Source organism: Gallus gallus, chromosome 8 (assembly GCF_016699485.2).
Source record: "Gallus gallus isolate bGalGal1 chromosome 8, bGalGal1.mat.broiler.GRCg7b, whole genome shotgun sequence".
NCBI classification, from domain to species: Eukaryota; Metazoa; Chordata; class Aves; order Galliformes; family Phasianidae; genus Gallus; species Gallus gallus.
The window spans coordinates 21,011,551-21,032,029 of record NC_052539.1 but is presented as its reverse complement, the minus strand read 5'-3'; the positions used below and the strand labels follow the sequence as shown (position 1 = coordinate 21,032,029).

The following is a 20,479-nucleotide window of genomic DNA, read 5'->3' as shown; positions in this document are numbered from 1 at the left end:
TGTTTGCACGCTCAAAGGTTTCCAACGCAAATCCAGAAGTAGTACCTGGTCACCTCATAGCACAGCCAGAAACAACAGGTACGAATCACTCAGCTTATCAGTGAAAAGGCCGGCACACATTAGTTCCCTCTAGCTCACCAAGGCACAGGGACACGCTCCCCTCCGGAGCCTCTGGCCTCACAGACCTGCAGGTGGTGCTTCCTCAGTGGTTGCAGAGGGCAGCCTGCAGCAAGGAATTCACACCTCCTGCGCCAAGCCTGGGCTTTAACGCTTCCACTGCTGCAGCCCCAGGCGGGATGTGGGGACTTCAGCATTGACAGTGTCTCTGCATGAAAAAATTATACAGCCCAACACGGAGAAAAGTGCATAATGCTGCTCCTGAGGATGGCAAGGGAAGGTGAGCACCTCCTGCATGGAGACCACTGTCCCACAAACGCAACCCCCGGGGTGCAAGAGGAGAGAGCAACTGTGTGTGGTTAAATGACAGGGCAGAAAATCCATGGGTTTCACTGGGAAACTCACAGCCTGTATCTCAGGCCCTACAGCTTTACCAAGATGCTGACGCTGTTACCAACATCACCGTGCAGCATGTGACAACCTGCTGGAATCACCAGTGTCCCAGCTCAGCCCTGGGCTGCACACTGGTGTAAGCCAACAAGGCTATGGAGCTACTGGCAAGGTACGTGAACTCCTTCAATACCAAGCACAAGATTTCCCATAGTTGCCATCTCCTACTTGTAAGTGTCAGTCTGCATCTGCTACTTCCAAGAATAACAACTGGTACAAAAGAAAATAAATTTTAAAAATCCATTAAAAATAAACAAACTCTGGGAAACTCCTTCATTAAAAGTGAGACATGCATTACAGTCCAGTTGCAAAAAGATGACAAACTGAACATTCACCATTTCATATAAAGCATAATGACACAGCCAGAGTTGTTCCATTACTTGTTATTGAGTTCTCATCTACACTGTTTCCGTACGCTGCTTTGCAGTAAATGCTGATCCATTATTTAGCACAGTTCTACTGCTGTAGAAATTCTGTTTTTCTATAAACTCTGTGATAATGAAATTACAGCGATGAGGGTCTTTAGTTAGACAACCCTCACCAAGACACAGATACATTCCGAAGGAGAGACCTGGTCCCAAGGAGCCCATTTCCCAGCAAGGTGGGTGCAGCTGAGCTGAGGGCTCGCTGTGATATGTGTGACCCTCAAGGCCTGGCTGTGAGCACAGGTGTGCCCTCAGCCCTATGACAGCCTACACGAGAAAGGCTTTACATCAAGGCAGGCTCAGAAATGAAGTGTTCTGGAGCAAGGTTAGGTTTCCTGTTTTGCTTCACGTATTACAGCAACGATCTGAGCACCGTTACGTCCAGCAATGGTGACCACATTTTGTATAGGCTAGAAACAAAATTCTTTAAAACTATTCATCAGTTATAAAAAATCAATAGCTACTATCAATGAACTTCAGCAAGGCTAAAATGCCTCAACAAAAACATAAGGCTAAAATGTCTGAATGAAAAGAAAAATAATCTCAATTAGATAGCACTGTAAGAACACGTACCACAGTTAGCATGAGCTCATGACATCAAAATAATACAAGAAAACATCCCTGGAGTGACACAGCAGAATCCACCTCTTCCCCTGATAAAGGATCATGAAATTCCCACTGAGATTCCACCCCAATGGCAGAGCCGAGAGGCAGAACCAGGGCACCTGAACATTCCCAGCCCGGTCACCACAGCCCAGTGAGGCCCTTTCTGGAAGTACTGAAACTAATTTATCTCTTGCTGAGGGAGTTACAGGGTGCGCTGCTCCTCAGAACAGAGGGAAGCGCATGCTGCTTTAGTCACACGGCTCCTCACTTCCAAGAACAACCGAATTCACTGCACCTTGAAAACAACTTAGTATGAAGAACTGAAGTAAATCCACCTTTAGATAGAGCTAAAGGACTAATGTGGGTGTACAAAGCCTCACCAACTCATAAAGAAGACCAGCTGAGGAACATGGCCTCATGCTCAGTATCTAGCCTTCCTGGCTACCCCTAAGTGAGCACAAGCCAGAATGCAGACACGAGGCCTGCAGCTTCAGTTCAATTTTGGACACCATTCTCTTTTCTTCCTAAAGAAACATGATCTGAATTCCAACCCACGACTGCCTCAACAATAGCAGTCTTATCTCATCTGCTATCTATTTATTTTTATTGCAATCATGCCACTTTCACATCTTCTGCTCTTTAAAAGGTTTACGCTATTTTCAATTGCTCAAAGGCTATGTGGATCAAGTACTTTTGTTCTCAGCTCAACTGATTCCTTCTGAAGCCAGGAACTTCCATGCTAACTTCCATGCTAAATGAACTAACAATCGTTCATTTGTCCATGTAAAAATATCAAAGGTGCCACGCAAAAAGGGGAAAATTATACAGCTACTTGCAAATGCAATATACTGATGTTTAAAAATGAGAAAATTTCCCATGAAGCCATATACCTTTCAGTTACATTTTCCACCAGTTCCCAGTATTATTTGCACAGCGATGGAAATGAGCCACTGCCCGGCTAACCTGGGGGTGTTAAGCTGTGCAGATCAATGACAGCAATAACTTGCCAGGATGAACCTTTGCTCCAAGCAAGCAGCAATGGCTATCACAGGCACTGTAACCAAGTAAACAAAACTACAACAAACAAAGGCAGGATAAAGCAGGATCAAGAGCTGCACAGGTGAAAGCAACAAGGACAAAAATAAAAAGTTATTATAGTAGACCTAAGCTCTTACACAGAGCCATGTCTCTGTGAATCATCAACCACTCGGCATTTAAAGAGCAGATGGCTGGAAGGTCCCCATATGTGAAAAATATTACCAACAAGAAGAGACCATAGTAACAGTGAAATATAACTTATAACTTGATACTGTGACTTTTATATGAATTATTCTTAATGATAACATTGATCCATGCCAGAAGCCTGAAAAGTGGAGGAAAAAGAGCAGTAAGCACCAAAAAGGCTTTAGAAGTCAATAAATAATCATTAGATCCCCTCACAGATGGAGCAGCTCTCAACCTATTTTAACAATAATCTAATTTTGATAATTAATTACTACTGACCAGACTGTTAATTAGCCCCAATTCTAAACAGCATTCAATCACCTTTAAGCACACTTACAAAGGAACATTAGCCAATAGCAGCTTTTACGTAACAAGAATTCATTCCCAATCGTATTGGTGAAAATGATATTAAAACAATAAGAGACAGCTCTTCCATCACTGCCCATCAGAGCAGCACGGAGAGCTGCCCTCATTCTGCAAGGCAGCAACACCAGCAGGCTGGGCAGGCACCTCTCCCCATGGCAATGCACAACGAGCCAAGAACAGACATGAACAACGTCTCTATCCTTTGCTGACAGCCCCATTTCCACCCAACAGATGCAATATACATTTCTCTCCATTAGAGGGACAGATGCCTAAAATAGCTAAACTTCACATTTTTTTGTTACTCCTCCCAGGCCAGCAGGAGCAATGTCCCTCTGAAATAACAGGCTGGGTTTAGAGGCTATCGCATTACCACCTGATGAGCAGCTGAAATTTGACCAGCTACCTCCACAGCGCAGCATGTGAGCTTCAAACCCAGCTCTCTCTGCTGGCTCAAGTTTTAAGCAGGTACCGCTTAGCTCCAATTTCATAATTGCACACACAAAGATCTCTAGATCACGTTAGCCTTTGTCTGGGGCAATCTCACTAGGTATCATTAGTGAGGAAACCAGAGGTTTCCAGTGGGGTCTTGCATGTTCTGTGACAGCACAGCATAGAGCGAGAGCTAATCCTGAAAGTGAAACATGTCAGCCAAGCTCCCAGGCACCTCAGTATAAACTCAGCTGTTTGGGCCTTTTTTTCTTTTTCTTTCTTTTTTTTTTTTTTTTTTTTTTTTTTTTCCAGTTTACAAACTCCTAACCCCTTATTTAAGTGCACTGACAGCAGGATTCATTTTACTCATTATCCTTTTTGGATGCTGCATTGCATCCAGAGTGTTGACTTCTCATAGAAGCTAACAAGGATTTACAGTGAACAGAACAGACTGCAGTAGGTTAGCACAGACCCACAACTCCAGGCAGGGCTTCTTAAGGGCCACACTCCGGGCTGCTTCACTTTGACGTTGGTTTTCTTGACATCAGTGATGTCTGTGGGGGTTCCTCTGCTGTTTCATACCAGCTGAATATGCACACGTAAGGCAGCAAAAGGTACAGCCAGGAAACTGCGTGCACACTCAGGCAGACAGGGCTCCATTCATTTTATCTTCTGGGCCTTAAACTACAAATTAATTAAAAAATGTGTAGAAACGCAATGTAAACCCATACACTACAAGGCTGAAAGCAAATTACACGTCACCAGGCTCTGCCCTTCTGTTAGGTTTTATTTTCTCAAACAAAAAAGCTGTTAAGTTCATAAGTGGTTACAGCAACACCAAACAGTTAGAAATTCCTAGTCGATACCTCTCCTTACCTCCACTGAAATGGATGGCTGTAGCATGGGCTAGATGGATTGCTCTGGGCTTGTGAGTTCAGGTAAAATACAAGAGGAGACGTGACAAGCGCACAGTCAGCACTAAATGGGAATTTAAGGTGCTGCAGACCTGGAGCTGATGTAGGAGAGAACGTGTGCTGATGGACATCACTTCCTCGGCAGTGGGAGTACAAAGGAGAGGAGATTCTGACAAGGTGCCACAGTAGAAAAGAAAATAAATCAGGGTCAATATCACATCTTCTGTTTATCACATCAATAAAAAGGAAGAGGAAAAAAAAGAAGACTTGCAAAACACATGTACTATCTCCTATCTATCAGTACAATAAACTAAGTGGTCAAAGTCAGTCAATTATCACCCAAACCAAAAGGTACTTGTCAGTCAATATGTAGTATCTATTCCATATTATTTTTCCACTACAAAAATCTTCTGATCTGGAATTACCCAAATCCTGTTTTTTTAGTGATTCCCAGGTTTTCTGGATCACACACCACCGGCCATTCTTTTAATGGCAAATTTGAGCTGGGAAAAATCAACCAAGATGGCAATGGCACCAGTGACAGACACGGGCCATTCGCAGCACAGCCTTCGCAGACTGCAATTTGGGAGCCATGGTGCTGCACCACAGCTATGGCAACAATAGAAATAGTCAACAGTGAAAACATGAATTACATGAACCATTACCTTGAGGACAACGTTTAGCACTGACCATGTTTTACAACAACTAATTAAGCCTGAGAGCAGCGCTGCAAAATGAATTTATTCTAATTGAGCGGTGGCAAAACTGAGGCACAAAGAGGTTACGTGACTCCTTCGTAGCACAGCCACAGCAGCAGTAGGATTGCAGCTGAGTAGGCCAATTCCCAGCTCTGTGCCCAGTTCTGCAAACTGCACTGCAAACTGAACTATTACACCATGACTAGAAGTTAGCAGCCAACAAATACTCCTATAAGCAGAGAGCACAGAACATTTCGCTATGTAGCTGCTTTTCAAGAAGCTGCAAACAGACTTCTACATCAACAGCAAAAAGCTTTCAGACCTACTTTATTGAACTATACACGATGAGATGTCCTTCACTGGAAATAAAGGAAAAGTTAACTTACATTTATTGATACTATAAAGAAATCCTGGTTAATCAAAAAAAGTGTTGTGAAATACACTTAAAGGATGAGGGCCTTCTGCCCAGATTCCCATAAAGTGACAAGATAAGGTGTTTTGAACTTTCAGTTATCCAAAGAAGGCAGCAATGTCCTGCCTTTGTTCCTGTGTTGAATCCTTACACGCTGAACATACGAGCTGTAAGGTGGGGGCAGGATGGCTGTCACCTGGTGCTGGGGCAGCGTGCAATGGCTGATCAGCTGAACCCCTCATGGGGTTATCCGACAATAATGAAACTCAGTGCTTTAGTCTGGGAAATTCATACAACTTACTGCCTTCCTTCTAACCACGTTTTCTTTCCCAAGTGGTGATACAACCACTTCTAATTTTTCAGTGTAGGGAATCCAAATGGAACCATCGGTTTGACCCCAAAATAAATCATCTCTGGTTGGAGTATTTGGGGTTTGTTTGTTTGTTTTTTGCACATAACTGCATGTAACTACATATAATCAAGTAAAGTTACAAAAGACCTGTTATTAAGCATTCAATATCTAAACAGTGGAAGTCAGTGTTATGACTGTCTGCTATCACTGCACGTTTGGCCTTTTCCTTTTTAAAATGAGGGCAGCACTTTGCAACATGCAGTGCTGGGCAACGCTCAGTGTGCTCCAGGTTAGAACAAACTGGTGCTGCCGTATTGTTACAACTATCACTGTGATTGCAACTGAGGGATGTAAAAAGTTTCTTATTTGCTGTCCTTAGACACAACGCCTAGCAAGAAGGCAATGTGGGACATGCTCCAGCTTCTGTTGGCTATTCAGACACTCTCCAGGAGAAGTCCTGAAGCTGAGCACGTTTGCTGCGAATGTTCACTGTTTTTAATTCCCTACTAAATCTGAATAGTTGTTATCAGTCAGCAGCCTTTAGGTACTGGCAAACCTCCCCAGGAGCAATCTCTGCTTAAACAGCTGGTGGGCTCTGCAGGCTGCAGACGGAGGTTAAGCCTCCTCCTGCCCGCCCCTCCCATCCCTGGGCAGGCTCCATTAACCCCGCTGCTTACACACACAGCACTAAATAGATGACTTCCTTACTGTAACCCATGGGAATAATAACGTGGCTATCAATAAACTGCCATTCTCACTACTACATTTCAAAGTGCTTGTAAAGTATTGAAGAGGATTCAATTTTAATTTCTAGAAATAACACATGGCAGAGTCAATAATTATTTTTTTCCCCTCAAATTTAGAAGTTTTCATATGTCGCCTTAGCTTAAGAAGGCAACAAAGGTAGCAAAGGTTTCTCTAGATCAGAGCCCTGTGACAGCTTTCTTTGAAGTGCTTTTTAGGTTTGGAAGAGCAATCTAATTAGAGAGTTCCAAACATTTAGCCTCACTGCATTAATCAACACCAGGTACAAAACTTAAACACAGTGCACAGTGTACGTCATTCAAAAACATTTACATGCTGCTCTTTTTTCTGGCTGTACTTTATGGTACAGAAATAAAATGCTACAGTTCTCAAAATGAAATTTTGCATACAGCCAAGTAAGCAAGATGGACAAATTCTAACAACAAAAAGCACCGTTTCTTAGCACAGAATACTCTGCCTTGTTTTCTTCACCGTCTCCACTTGAAATGTTTAAGAGCAACTCATTTCTCACAGCAGCCCTTACTGGATCCGCAGCGACGGGGCTCCCAGCCTCTGCTTCCTCCGCTTCATTGCGGTGCTCTGCGGTTCTGCCCCCAACAAGAGGCTCCAAGGAGAGGAGACCCAGAGCGCAGGGCACACGGCGATCACTGCGATCCCGAGGGCTGCGTGCCCCAGTGCCACAGAGACCTCAGGAGTTCAGCAGTGCTCCAGATTAGTCACATGGCTCGCGTCCAACATGTAATTATTAATAAAAAAAAAAAAAAAATCTTCTATGAATCGATCAATCCAGAGAAAGGCAACAAAGCCCACCGGTTTACGGCTTGGAGGCACAGAAGAGTCTGACACACACCGACCTGAGCTGCCGGGCTGACAGCAGCATGCCCAATTCGGTGCTCAGCAAATCACCAAACTTCTCCCAGACTGCATGGGGCAGGAGCTCTCCCCCAGTCACATGGCAGGCACGACGTGAAGGCACACTCCAAAGGGTGCTGGCACAAATCCCACATGCCAGCTTGCAGACTCACACCGCGATAGGAACAGAGTCCCCACGTGCACCCAGAGCCTTTGCAGAGTCATCCGCAGTGCAAAGAGCAGCTGTTCTCTGCCAGCGAGCAAGCACATGGACCTGTCCCGTCAGAATCAATCCCTTCAGCACGCGCACAACTTTGTACTCAAACAGTCCCCGTGCGGCTCAGTTCAGCTGCAGCTCCCGTGGCTGCCAGCACCGGCCCGGGAGCAGCAGGGCAGGGGGATGTCCTTCAGCAGGGCACAGTGCTCCCCTGCACCACGCACGTCGGCACTCCGTGTGCAGATGGTGGCTGCTATCAGCTCTACAGCAGTGTCATGCTATTGCAGAAAGCATCCGCCTCCTAATGTCAACTACTCCTAAAAAGTGTTCTCTGTAAGAAGTCAGCTTTCCAAATAATGTTTCCAAATACGTATCTTTGGTAGATTTTAAAGTGTTTTGCCAATTTTCTTGAAGCCCATATTTAGGCATGGGAAGCTGCTGCTGTCACAAGCTCTCATCCATCACAGCAGATTCCCAATTACAGCCCTTATCTGCAGACAGTGGCAGGCACAGATCGCAGCCCCTGCAGTCCAATCCCATCAGGAACACAGACCGCCAGCCCGGGGTACCCGGAGCACATCCCTTCTTGGGGGGGCTTTGCTTCTTTGATAAGAACAATGCTCCCAAGCCACTTTTAAAGCCTCGGGTACAAGCAGCAGCATCCCGCTGAGCCCCGCAGGAAGGACTCAGCATATCCCTCCCCCAGGGCCAGCCCTACGGACAGCTGAGAGCTCTGGGTTATTTTTGCAGCCCGTGCCCCACGCAGAAGGATGAAGCAGGCAGTGCCACCTCCCCAGCTACAAAAATATCACGGCAGGAAGTGCTCAGGAAGGCACCATTCCTTACGCTGTTTCCAGACCCAAGCCAGAGCACAGAAGTAGCAGAACTCCTCACCCCTTCCCAGAGCCGCTCCTGTCTCCTTTCACTGCCCTTTGGCTTCCCCACATGGGGGGGATTATGGCTGCACTTGGCCCAGCACGGACCCCCAGTAGAAACGTCCACCCTCCAAGATGGGCAGCAACCCAATGTTGTCCTCCACTCCTCCGTAGATACAGCACTTGAGCAGAACAGGATAAAGACATCAGGCAGCACTAAAGCTCACATTTTCTTTTCCTGCTATCAAATTTGTTATTTCCAAGGTCTAAGCATTACAGTTTAAAAAGAACAGAAGTAGAGGCCAATATAAACTGGCATCCGGCACATCCTCCCAGAGAGATGCCTTGGTGTGTTTAAGTGGTATTTTGTTAAGAAGCCAGGGGTAAGGAAAACTGTTATTTAATGAAATCCCCTGTGAAGTTCCTAGGGCTGCAGAGGTTCTTACCTTTGAGTGGGGGGAATATTCCCCTTAAAATACACTAAAAGGAATAAAGGCCACAGTAAGAGCCTGGCACGTGTCTTTATCATACACTATTATCTTGCTCACCATATTTCATACAGACAGACATACAAAGTTACGGTTCATACTACCTCCTGTCAGCACTTACCTCCATCAAAGCAGCAGTTGGTAGTATCTCAATTATCCAAATCTTTTACTGTTGTCCCCCCCCCCCCCCCCCCCCCATCTAACTGTAATTAATCTTACACAATATGGCTAGCATTTGGTCTTTGATGACACAAGAAATCTTTACAGCTATCAAAATATGCTATTTTGGGGTGGGAAAAAAAAGCTGTTTTTACTGAATACACTCTGGGTAATCATTATTTTTAATGTTTCTTATGTCTCCAGGCTCATTTTCCCCCAGACGTGTGCTACAAAGGTACATTTGGTACAGATGTCTGACAGCAGGAAAGAATTAGTACCAAAATTTGCATCTGAAATTAAAAGCTGGTGTTGCAAATCTAGTTTGCTGAGGAAATTACCCTTTTCAAATTTAGATACAATTTGGGAAAATGGCATTTTCCTTCTATAAAACATTACCTTTAGACATTGCAACGATTACAGCAATCCAAGCTGGTCAACTGCCCAAGAAAACATGGGGAGTTCAAACACACTCACAAAGTTTATGAAAAGCCCTGAACATGTCAATAAAGTTCATGTTACGAACAACTGCATTCATTAATATTGGGACAGTGAATAGGAAACTGGATGGCCCCAGTGCCTCTCCAGCCAGATCCGGTGGCTGCTGGGCAGCCAAGGCAGCAATGTAAGCAAACAGCGAACCCCCACAGGCACCGTGCATTGTGTTACACACATGGACATGAGCCTCTGTCCTCCCAGGCCTGGAGCATCCCCGGTGCACTTCAACATGCAGGTGCACATCAAAAGCACTTGGAAGCTGAAGGCAGAAGTACAAAAACAATCTGTGTAGCACTGAAAGCAGAGAACAGGGTAACAGCCCCGAGTAATTAAACCACTTCCACTAATAGAAAGGAGATCAAAGTTTGGGTCTATCACTCGGCACTTGCTGTTTGATATTAAAGAAAATACTGATGAATGGTAATTATTTTTGTGAACAAAATACGAGAAAAACATATCCAATACATTTATATACATAATTTATTCAAGGAAAACTTTGAACTCTGATTATTGAGTCACACTAGAGACAGAATGCTACTACTCATACCTCTGTTAATACTTGTATTATTCAACCTCTTTACAACATACAACTCAGCTGAGTGAAAGTTCTTTCAGTGTACTGAACTGAACCCTCCATAGGAGCACACAGACTTCAAGCACAATGGCAACAAAATGGTATCTCAATAATTGAGCCATTTCTCTTAGTGACGCCCTGCTCACAACTCCCCGACCCGTTTCAGGTGCCTACTCACTCTCTGTTTAAGATTAGAATGCAAGACCTCCAAGGGAAAAACCATTACGATGAGCTTGTGTTCCCTTCTACTGATATGGAAGAGGAGCCGATAACAAACTTCCCAGGCTCCATTCTACCACTCCTTTGGTTCAGCTTCTACACAAGACCTTCAGGTTCTCAGTACTGAGACATCTAACTCCACTTCTTTTCCTCAGCACAAGGAAGGGAAGCAACAGTTGTTGATGCCCACAGCCAGTTCCTGCACAAAAATAGAGTCAATAAGACAGACACAGGCAAATATGAAGCAATGAGTCAGATAAAGACTAAGTTAGAAGTGTTGTCAGAAAGGGCTCTCCCTTCTCCATTCAGTGATGACAAGTAATCTCACTATTTCAGTCTAAAACCTTTCTAACTTAACAGTCAACCAACACAATGACCTAGCCAAGCAGAAACTGGAGCACAGGAGGCTCTGTCTGAACACGAGGAAGCACTTCACCACGCAGGCTGCCCAGAGAGGTTGTTGAATCTCCATCCCTGGCCATGGCCCTGGGCACGCTGCTGTAGGTACTGCTGCTGTAGGTACTGCTCCTGGAGCAGGGGTTGGCCCACGTAACCCCAGAGGTGCCTTCTCACCTCAGCCGTTCTGTGAATAATCAGGTCTTCCTTTTAGCTCTGGCTTGCTGGCAAATAATGACTAGCAGCCATGATACGATTGTTTTACAGCAGTTAACGTAGCCCAGCCTCCCAACTAGCACAGAAAATGCTGAATGGCTGTATATTTCTATGTAACACAATTGACCCCGAACTGCGACAAAGGCTGGAGTTTGTGCAGAAAATGGATGCACCTCTTGAGGATTCCTGGCTCCGAGCCAGAGGCTCCATCCATCTGTCAATTCCTGCTTCCCTCCTGCCAGCAAACAAAAGTCAATGAACGACAGCCAGTGACTCAGGGCCTCACTGCATCCATAACCACCCCTACTCCTGAGCTACAGTACAATGCCTTTTCAGAATACATTTATTTTTGCATGTGATGCTCGCTGGTAAGTTGATGCAGGTCGAAGAAAAGCCTCCAGAAGAACTGAGAAATGCCTACAATATATATCTCGGTGCACATTCTTAGGGCACTCCTTTTGACAGAGTGATTAAATAAATTTATAAATATAACATTTATACCTTATATATACACACACATTATTATTATTGCCTTCTTGATAAAAGCTTCTCTAATTCCTGATCTAAAGACTAACAGTGGATTATTTCTTTTAATTTTACACCAAGCAAGCACTCTGATACTGGGATATCCAAATCAGACGCCTCAGCTCCACAGAACCTTCTTCAGTGATCCCATATGCTTATCAATATGGCATCAACACAAATATACATAAGCCATAATGCACCACTGAGTTCTTAAACACTTAAACTTCTCAAGGAAAGAGAAGTCATTTGGTAGAACTGACAACAAAATCTGTAATTCCAGAAAATACAAGTAAGCAAATACAAACGCAACTAAATGAACACATTTCAATTCCTCCCAGGCTTTAGTCTCGCCAGTAGCTGCAAGTTTGTGCTTTAAATTTATTACCTGGGTCATCTTGACATAGATTGCTATGATGGCAGAAAACTAACATCAGGTAATAAAAGCTGATGGTGTTAAATCAGTGCAGAAATAAAACATTCAGTCATTGCTTAGTCACAATCAAACAAAACATTACACACTTGAAGGATTTCATTTGTATCTCAAGTATTTCAAATGTAAATGTATGAACAGTTCTGTGCTGTACCCATCTCCACACTTGAAGGAAGGGAAAATCTCTGGCATCCTCAATTGCAACTTCACATTTTTTGTTACAAAAACAATGTTGTGTTAAACAAACAAACACAAACCCTATTGGTAATTCTCTGTTACACCAAATGTTCAAAGAACCTTCACAATCTCCAGCTCATCAACACCACCATTCCTACACATCCAGCAAATACAGCCAAGCTTGCCTTCGAGGCATGCTTGCAAAAACATAAAAATAAAAGCAGTTTCACATTCTTATTTATGTGACTCATTGAGCAGTTGATCGCTGTCATGTGAACTAAATACAAAGTTTTGATCATACCCCATTTAAAGAAAAAGCCTTTTGATTCACTGCGTTGTTCAGGACTGAGTCAGTGGCACTACACAGCATTTTCCAAACACCACCTCTTATACAAAGGAGGGGGGGAGGCTTGCATTAAATGGTTGAAAGTTATTTCTCAGTAAAACCTGAGGAAGAAAGGTTATGTGCTTTTGTGAGCTTCATGTCTGTGGCATACAAGCTTTGGGAAGCCATTACAAATCACAGTGCAACAGCAGCCAGTTCACATGCTTTCCCTTTTATACAATGCAATCAATAGTGCCATCTCTTGTAAATCTGTAAGCACAGTAGAATCGAAATTCTCTTACTGTAACTGTTAATTCCCTAAGATTTTTTAAACATCACAATACTAGAAGTCTGCTACTTGTTTAAACTTAATTTTAGAAGCCTGCTTATCCCAACATCTACCGCTTGGTTGGAATATCTCTGTGACACAGAATGCTCTGCAGGCACCTGACTGCACAGGCCAGGATCTGTGCACAGAGATTTCTGCCAGCACAGACTGAAGAGCAGTCATCAAAGCAGTCCACAGCACGGCAATAACCAGAGATGGCGGCCGAATCGTTTTGGGGATGTCACAGCAAATAATACCCAACACCGCCGCTCCTTCCAGGGGAGGATCAGCTGAAGCTGATAATTAGCAGTAAGCCTACACTACTGCTAACTTTCCTGCTACATGTAAGGAAATGAATAGAGGCTTAACCTCAGGGAAATGCAAGCTGGCTGCTTCCAAATGCCTGACAGATTCCTGAAAACACCGACAGAAAACAGGAGACCTGCCTATTGATATGGCTTCCACAGCTGAACTGCTATACACGTTCAAATCAAACCACATAATGAATAAAGAATAGTTCTACTTACAAGCTTCCTCTTCTGGGGAGACTGAGCTCCTTCTGGAAAACAAACAGAATTAAAAAGCAGAGTTAATTTCTCTTGTTTCTGTATTGCTCACCTATTCCTCAGCAGCAGCGGAGCAGCCCCTAAGGGCCGGGGCCGCCAGGTGGCAGCAGCCAGCCGAGCTCCAGGGAGTGCCGCAGCCGCTGGAGCTAAAGAGTAAAGGCACAAATACATGTATTATTTGCAAGTATGAGTTCTCTAAAGTTTGGGATTTCATTACGGCTTCACAGCACTGAGCAGATTTCACGTGCGAAGTCTCGCAAAGCTGACAGCTCCCAGCATCGAGGAATAAATTCCTGCCATCAGACAAACTTGTCAAGAGCTAATCAAAACATTTCAAGCGTGTGAGATAATAAATCGTGAGCATCTATAACAGGTTGTATGTTTTATATTCTAAAAAGGTATTTCATCTACTCTCGTTTATTAGAAAGAATTAAAAGCTTCCAACTGTGAAGTCTGCATAACAATGAATGCTCTTTGCCAACGCAAGTGGGTAAGTAGATACGGTGTAATTATCATATACCTCACACTGTTCCAGGTTTGTGTGCAATGTATGTGCGTATACACACACACATACACTGGCACTGGTTGCCCAGAGAGGCGGTGGATGCCCCATTGCTGGAGACACCCAGGTCAGGCTGGACTGGGCTCTGAGCACCTGATGGAGCTGGGGGTGTCCCTGTTCAGTGCAGGGGAGTTGGACTGGATGAGCCTCAAGGCTCCCTTCCAACCCAAATGATTTTATGATTCTATGTGTAATGCATCTCTTGCATCATGTGAGCAATCTATCTGCAACTAATTAACCCACTGTACAGAAGACACAACAGAACAAAGGTGCCTCCTCTACCTAAATGATGATCCACTTCTCCCAGAGCAATCCACCCCAGAATTGGCCCACGCAGACATATGAAGCACTGACATGTCATGGCATTGGCTGGAAAAGGAAAGCAGTGATCTTTAGATCTCTTTATCCACCTTCTCACTTTTGAGATGTGAGCCTCACGTGTTGCTTTGTTCCAGGCACGAGGGCTGCAGAACAGCTCTAACACTTCTCATCATTGAGATTCTGCCACAAACTACTGCAGGAATCATGATCCAGTAATAGGAGCAGCCAAAGCTTTTCCTTTCCTCTGCTGGACACTTGTTATACTCACATGATGAAAGCCTTAATGCTTCCTACACCATAGCTATTTCAGGATCAAACACACCCAAGGTTAAAAGAAAGATTCAAGCATTGTTCATGAAATCATCTTTTGAAATCTGTCATCAGCTGAGTTTCCAAATAAAGAAGAAAACATACAAGCAGATGATATCTCAATGCAGCTGAACTGTTGCCCTGTCCATGCAGCGATCCTTTTCAGCCCTGACAAATACCGCATGGCTGTGGGATCAATAGGCTTCCAGTTAACCCAGCAGCGGTATGGCCACTGGAGATAGCAGTGAGCAGCAGAACCAGGAGCTCTGCCTCCTTACAGTCACCTTGAGAAGTTCCATCTCAGAGAAAAAGGCAACACACAATGGCTGGGGATGGAAGCAAGGAGGGAGCGGACAGCAGCCAGAATTGATGCCCATCTCAGGACACTCCCAAAGAAGGCTGCAGACCTCCAAGGGACACAGTGCCAGTAAATACCTGAGTGGGGATGTGGTCGCAGGGCGGACGCTCAGCTGGAGTTTATGCTGGCTTAGGAGTTTTGTGTGTGCAGGGGGAGACATTGAGAGTGGGTCCTACAAATGATAGGATAATTTCAAACATGCAGCAGCAGTACAAAAATGCTGATTAAATAACTACGTGAAACACAACTGAGAAAGTCCAACAGCATTTCACAAATACCCACTGAAAGTGAAAACTGCTCAGAATCAGTTTTATTGTGCAGATTAAATGTTTCAGATACTCAAAGATGAGGGAGGTGTGATTTGACTGGCTCCCACCCACTCTACAGCTGAGCATGCCATTACACATCCACCCATCCTTTGAAAATAAATCACATTTAAAGAGTCAAGATAACTCCTAGAAGAGCGTTCAGCTGCAACTGCTCGGTCTGAAGCACTATTTACAGGGTGCAGCTGTAACCCTTCATGCAGAAGGGCTATTTTCACATTGACCGCCTATCCAACGAGGACGACCCACGCCTCTTCCCAGGGCACACCTGTCTCCCCCAGCACTTCTGCTGCCCATTCCTGCAGACACCACCGCTGCCCACAGCCAGCCTCCCTGCAGGGTATCGGCACAACCCCCCACACAGGCTTACGTTTTACATTTGGTTTACGCTAAGTGTTGCATATTTTAAATGACTGCTGCACGTTGTTCACAAGGAAATGCTGGGAGTGGAAACAAAGAACCTCTTTCACAGATCCTACGTCACACAAAAATAAGAAGTGAATTAAGTCCCGCAGTACACAAACGGCAGCAACAGACTGCTCTGAAAGTTAACCTTTTGTATCAGATCCATGTTTCGAGGAGCAGTTATTAAACACGCAGCCTGAGCTCCACATGACAAAAGTGACAGCAGGTTTGCAGACAAGTAGTGAAAAATGAATTCTGGGGAAGAAATACAGCATCGTAGCATTTATCAAAGCTGGTTCTGAGCCCCTTCTTCAAAGGAGTGCCTTATATTTGTTTCCCTCTACCTTATCATCTCAAATAATGCAGATATAAAATGACGCCCTTACAACACACTCCAGTTCTGATCTCACAACAGAACCGGATCCTCACCGGCCCCATCATTTTTCAGGCAGCAAGGAACTCAAGACAGAAACATATTGGTCATTATAAACATAGTTTTTGGTTTACATAATACATGGTTTTCTACATACATACTGAAAACATATTCTATAGTGATCTCTTGTATTCGGAAATTGCCATAAAACATAACTGTGTCATGGAACAGAAAGAGTGTTATCTTTCCGTACGCATATATGCACACTACATGGAATGGAAATAAAGTCTATTTGTTCACTGACCTATGCGACAACCCACATCTTTTAAACTGCTATGTTGTGTTATAAAAGTGTGAAGAGAACTGGAGCCCATCACTCAGAATTGTCACTTTATCTCCATCCCGTAATTTGCCCTTGAATACGTAGCTGCACATATGGCACAGACCCACAGGCAGAGCTGGATGCCGGAGCTGCACTGATGGCAGTTTAAATGCAGCCCTTCCAAATTAAAGGGAGAACCACGGCGGCCTTCAGGACGCCTCACACTTCTGCCAGAGCAGCCAGTGTGATTCCTGAGATCGCCTCTGACCTTGGCTTGAGCACGGCAGCTCCCTATCGCACCAGTTGGGACAATAGACAAATATTTTTACAGCTATACCAGTAAATACATTTCAGTTAATAAGTTAATATTTCACAGATGATGAAATTCCACTGGCGCTCACTGACCTGGCACCACGCGCTCCTGTTTTCATTTTTTTCCTTTGCTGACTACGTTTGCTGTAGGGTATCTACCGACCAGCAGGGGATTAATTAAATCTCTTTCTATACATAACCATTTGCATTACAGAAATGATATAATGAGGGTTAGAATCTCCAGTTCTGATGGAAAATACAACCTGGCCGGGCAAGGACAAACTGTAACCCATCCATCAGATTAACAGCAAAGAATTTTGCACGGCGATTAAAAAAAAAAACGCCCACCCCACACTGAGCTCCTCTTTTCCTATCAGAATCTGTCAAGAAAAATAATTCCCTTCTTTTCACCATATCACTGTAAATGGTTATTAAAACAGTACTTCTCAATTTCTCTCTCAGGTAATGATTACATCTGAAATTGTTTGCCAAACTCATCAGCAAAGAATTTTAAACAGCAACACAAACCATACCTGTACTGAATGCCAGATTAGCCTATGGAGTATACTGCAGATACTATTTTATATCGTATACTGTCTTTTTAGAAACTAAATTCAGAATCATATGGTTACATCATCTGCCTAACTACAGTGATGCTTAAAGCACAGAAAACAAACACCCAAACACTTCCTACTGCCATTCAAAGCACTGAGCTCCATTCCCAGACCTTACCCAGCACCGTACTGAATTTACACCTACAATCAATCGCACACATCCTGAGCTGCCAAACCCAGTGGTACCCCTCTTCCCCAAAGTGCCCTTCCCTAGGAACTCTCACCTTCATGGCTGTGGGTGCCAGATCCTTCAGGACCACCTGCATGGCACTGCGATGGTCCATGGTACGCCTGTTCAGGTGCTACCCTAAATACCCTACACAACCAAAGCAAACAAAACACGTTCTTCGGATTAGTTCCCTGCCTCAGCAGAAGTTACCTGTCTGTAGAAACATCATTTGCAAAGTATACTGACATATAAAAACAACAGGGGGGGGAAAAGAAAGAGAGAAGAAAAAAAAAAAGCCAGCTGTTGGGCTGACAGATGACCCCATTTCTCTAAATAAACAGTTTATATCAGCCCTGAAACCAATGGGTCAAGAATCAGACAATGATGCATTTAATGTTTCAAGCATCCTCTGGCCTTTTTGCACTCTTCTGCAAAAAAACAAAAAACAAAAAGCCTTGGGTTTATTTCAAATAATGGCAAAGAAGAAAATAAAGCTAAAAGCCCTTTCAACTTTAAACCAAATTGTCAATCACAGCCAATTATTTCCTTGCCCCCCACGAGCCCTTCTGTCTGAGCAACACAAAGTTCCCCCTTCGTAGGCAAAGTGAAGGATCTGGGCCACATCTGCACATTAACCTCTCAACAATATATGGCTCTGGAAGTTGCCCACTAACCTTTTGTACCACTTAACCCCTGGGCTCGTCATAAGACTAAGGCTACTGCTGACTTGGCCTTCAGTAATTACAGAATACATCTCAAAACCGATGAGGATTTCCACTTTTCACAGAATATTCTGAGTGGGCTCCACTTCCATAAATGTGCATATCATATAGATAGATAGGTAGGCTTTAAAAGTATTCATACATGTATGTGTATTTCTGTGCATACGTACAGATAGATAAATATTGGGGTTTTTTTATATGAGCTGGAGTGAGAACTCCACGTTACGTACACCACATCACGTCTTGAAGCCCACAGTACAATATGATGCAGAGCACCATGGGCCCAACCAAACCCACTCATGTCAACAAATGCAACCGAAGCCACACATCATAGCTTGGACAGACAGATGACAACACAAACAGTGTATGCAAACCACATGGCCAAGTGTGTGAGCAGAGAGATCAGTCCGAGCCCGGGCCCACAGCAGCTGCAGCCGAGCTGTGGGTTATGTGCTGTGTGGGCACTCGCAGCCAAGGCTCGCTAACAGAATGCTGAATGACTTGCAATTCTCCAAGTCTCATTTCCTCCGTAGCGTTCATTCCTATCTCTTATTCGGGACTAAGAGCCCGGGGTCAGTCTAATTTCATGCTATCAGTAAAGCAGCAGTCTTTCTTTCACGGTAAAGAAAATAGCTACCTTCATATTTGATCCCAGGCTTTTCAGCTGAGGTTAAACAGTGAATGGTTTCTGAAAATTAAAGCCAACCCCTGAGAAGCCCGGTCACATTAAGAAGAGCAGGTACAGTAACTCAGCTGCTCCATCCTGGATGTCAGCAAACTAATTTACCATCAGCTTGATTGTCTTCCCCAAGGCTAACAAAAAAAAAAAAAAAAGAGCAATTGTATAGCAGCAGCTCTCTTCAAATACATTTGCCAAACTTACTTTTAATAGGTAGCACATCAAAGATCACAGATATAACTTCATTTGAAGATTACAGCTTATACTTTGCAGCCCCAAGAGTTGTAGATGTGGCGCAGAAGCACAGAACAAGCAGCAGAAAAGACTTGCTCTCATAACAGTCAACATATAAAACACAATAGCAGTAGCTTCAGTAGGCTGTCAGATAACTGACTCCCAAAACACAGTAGCTGTCCAAATGTATGGACCAACTTCAGACAAGCCGAGATGCACGGAAGCCTTCTGTAAATAAAAGGCAGGCTATAGCTTAAAATCTGAGAACAAACATACTGAACCAACTCCAAGTCTCTGTTATGTACATTATATTTCTGCACAGATTAGCCTGAGGGAGAGGAATATTGAGAGGAATAACGCACACAGCTTAGACAGCTCATTAATCTTTCTCATTACCTAATTCTAGCTTTACAAGGCCACAAAGCAGATTACTGATCCAGGCGGTGTGCGGAGCAGGCTGCCCAGCTCCAACTGCCACCCAAACAACAGCAGCAGCATTCACAATGCTCACTTATTCTGCCAGGCCACTCCAGTCTGAGAAATTTAAGTCGGAAGGTCATGTTGTGCAAGAGTTTGGAAAATGCAGAAAGGAGCGTCATCTCGGAGACACACAGGAGCACACTATTGTTAGACGCTGCTCTGTAAATCACCCTGTCTTGACTTGCACCAAAAATTCCTTCAAGACTGGGCATGCAGCGACCCCAAGGAAACGGTCACAGCTGCTAAGAATACCAAGAGCATTACAAATAAACAAACCCCATTTCATTCCCTCTCTCGTTGGCTCGTACTAATATTAATCTATGATTAAGTCGGTTGTCATTTCTACAGTACACACATCTGCTCCCTAAAAGGCTGTTGCTAAAAGAATTGACAGTCGGCTTCAAGGCTACCTGACCACTCGTTTTGCTTACAAAAATCATCAAGTATCTTCTGTTCAGTTAATAACTGAGTACTCGAGCCCAGCACTCACATGGGTTACCTTGCATAGAAGTTCTGCAAAACAGGGGGTATCTGATGTGAAAACTTCTGGTGCTGCTGACCAGCTCACATCCATTCAGTGCATTGGTGATGCAAGCGTGGAGCAAGGATCAGTGGTTACAAAGAGAATTGCATTGAAATACGTAGCTTGAGAGAACTCTGATAGTGAAAAGCTGTACCGAAAAAGGTTCACCA

At 44.1% G+C, this 20,479-nt stretch overlaps 1 protein-coding gene across 4 annotated transcripts in view; it reads right to left on the bottom strand.

Annotated features, from left to right (window-relative positions):
* MAST2 (microtubule associated serine/threonine kinase 2) overlaps nt 1-20,479 on the bottom strand; it is a 161,275-nt gene that overhangs the window by 78,288 nt on the left and 62,508 nt on the right. For 3 of the 4 annotated variants that reach the window (XM_040705378.2, XM_046944860.1, XM_046944861.1), the window contains 2 exons: nt 13,562-13,593; nt 4,494-4,700 (listed from right to left, as the gene is read on the bottom strand). In XM_040705378.2, the coding sequence (XP_040561312.1) occupies nt 4,494-4,700; nt 13,562-13,593 (239 nt within the window). Of the gene's footprint in view, nt 1-4,493; nt 4,701-7,281; nt 7,666-13,561; nt 13,594-20,479 lie in introns of those variants that run through there. The other variant, XM_040705386.2, reaches the window with a different exon arrangement.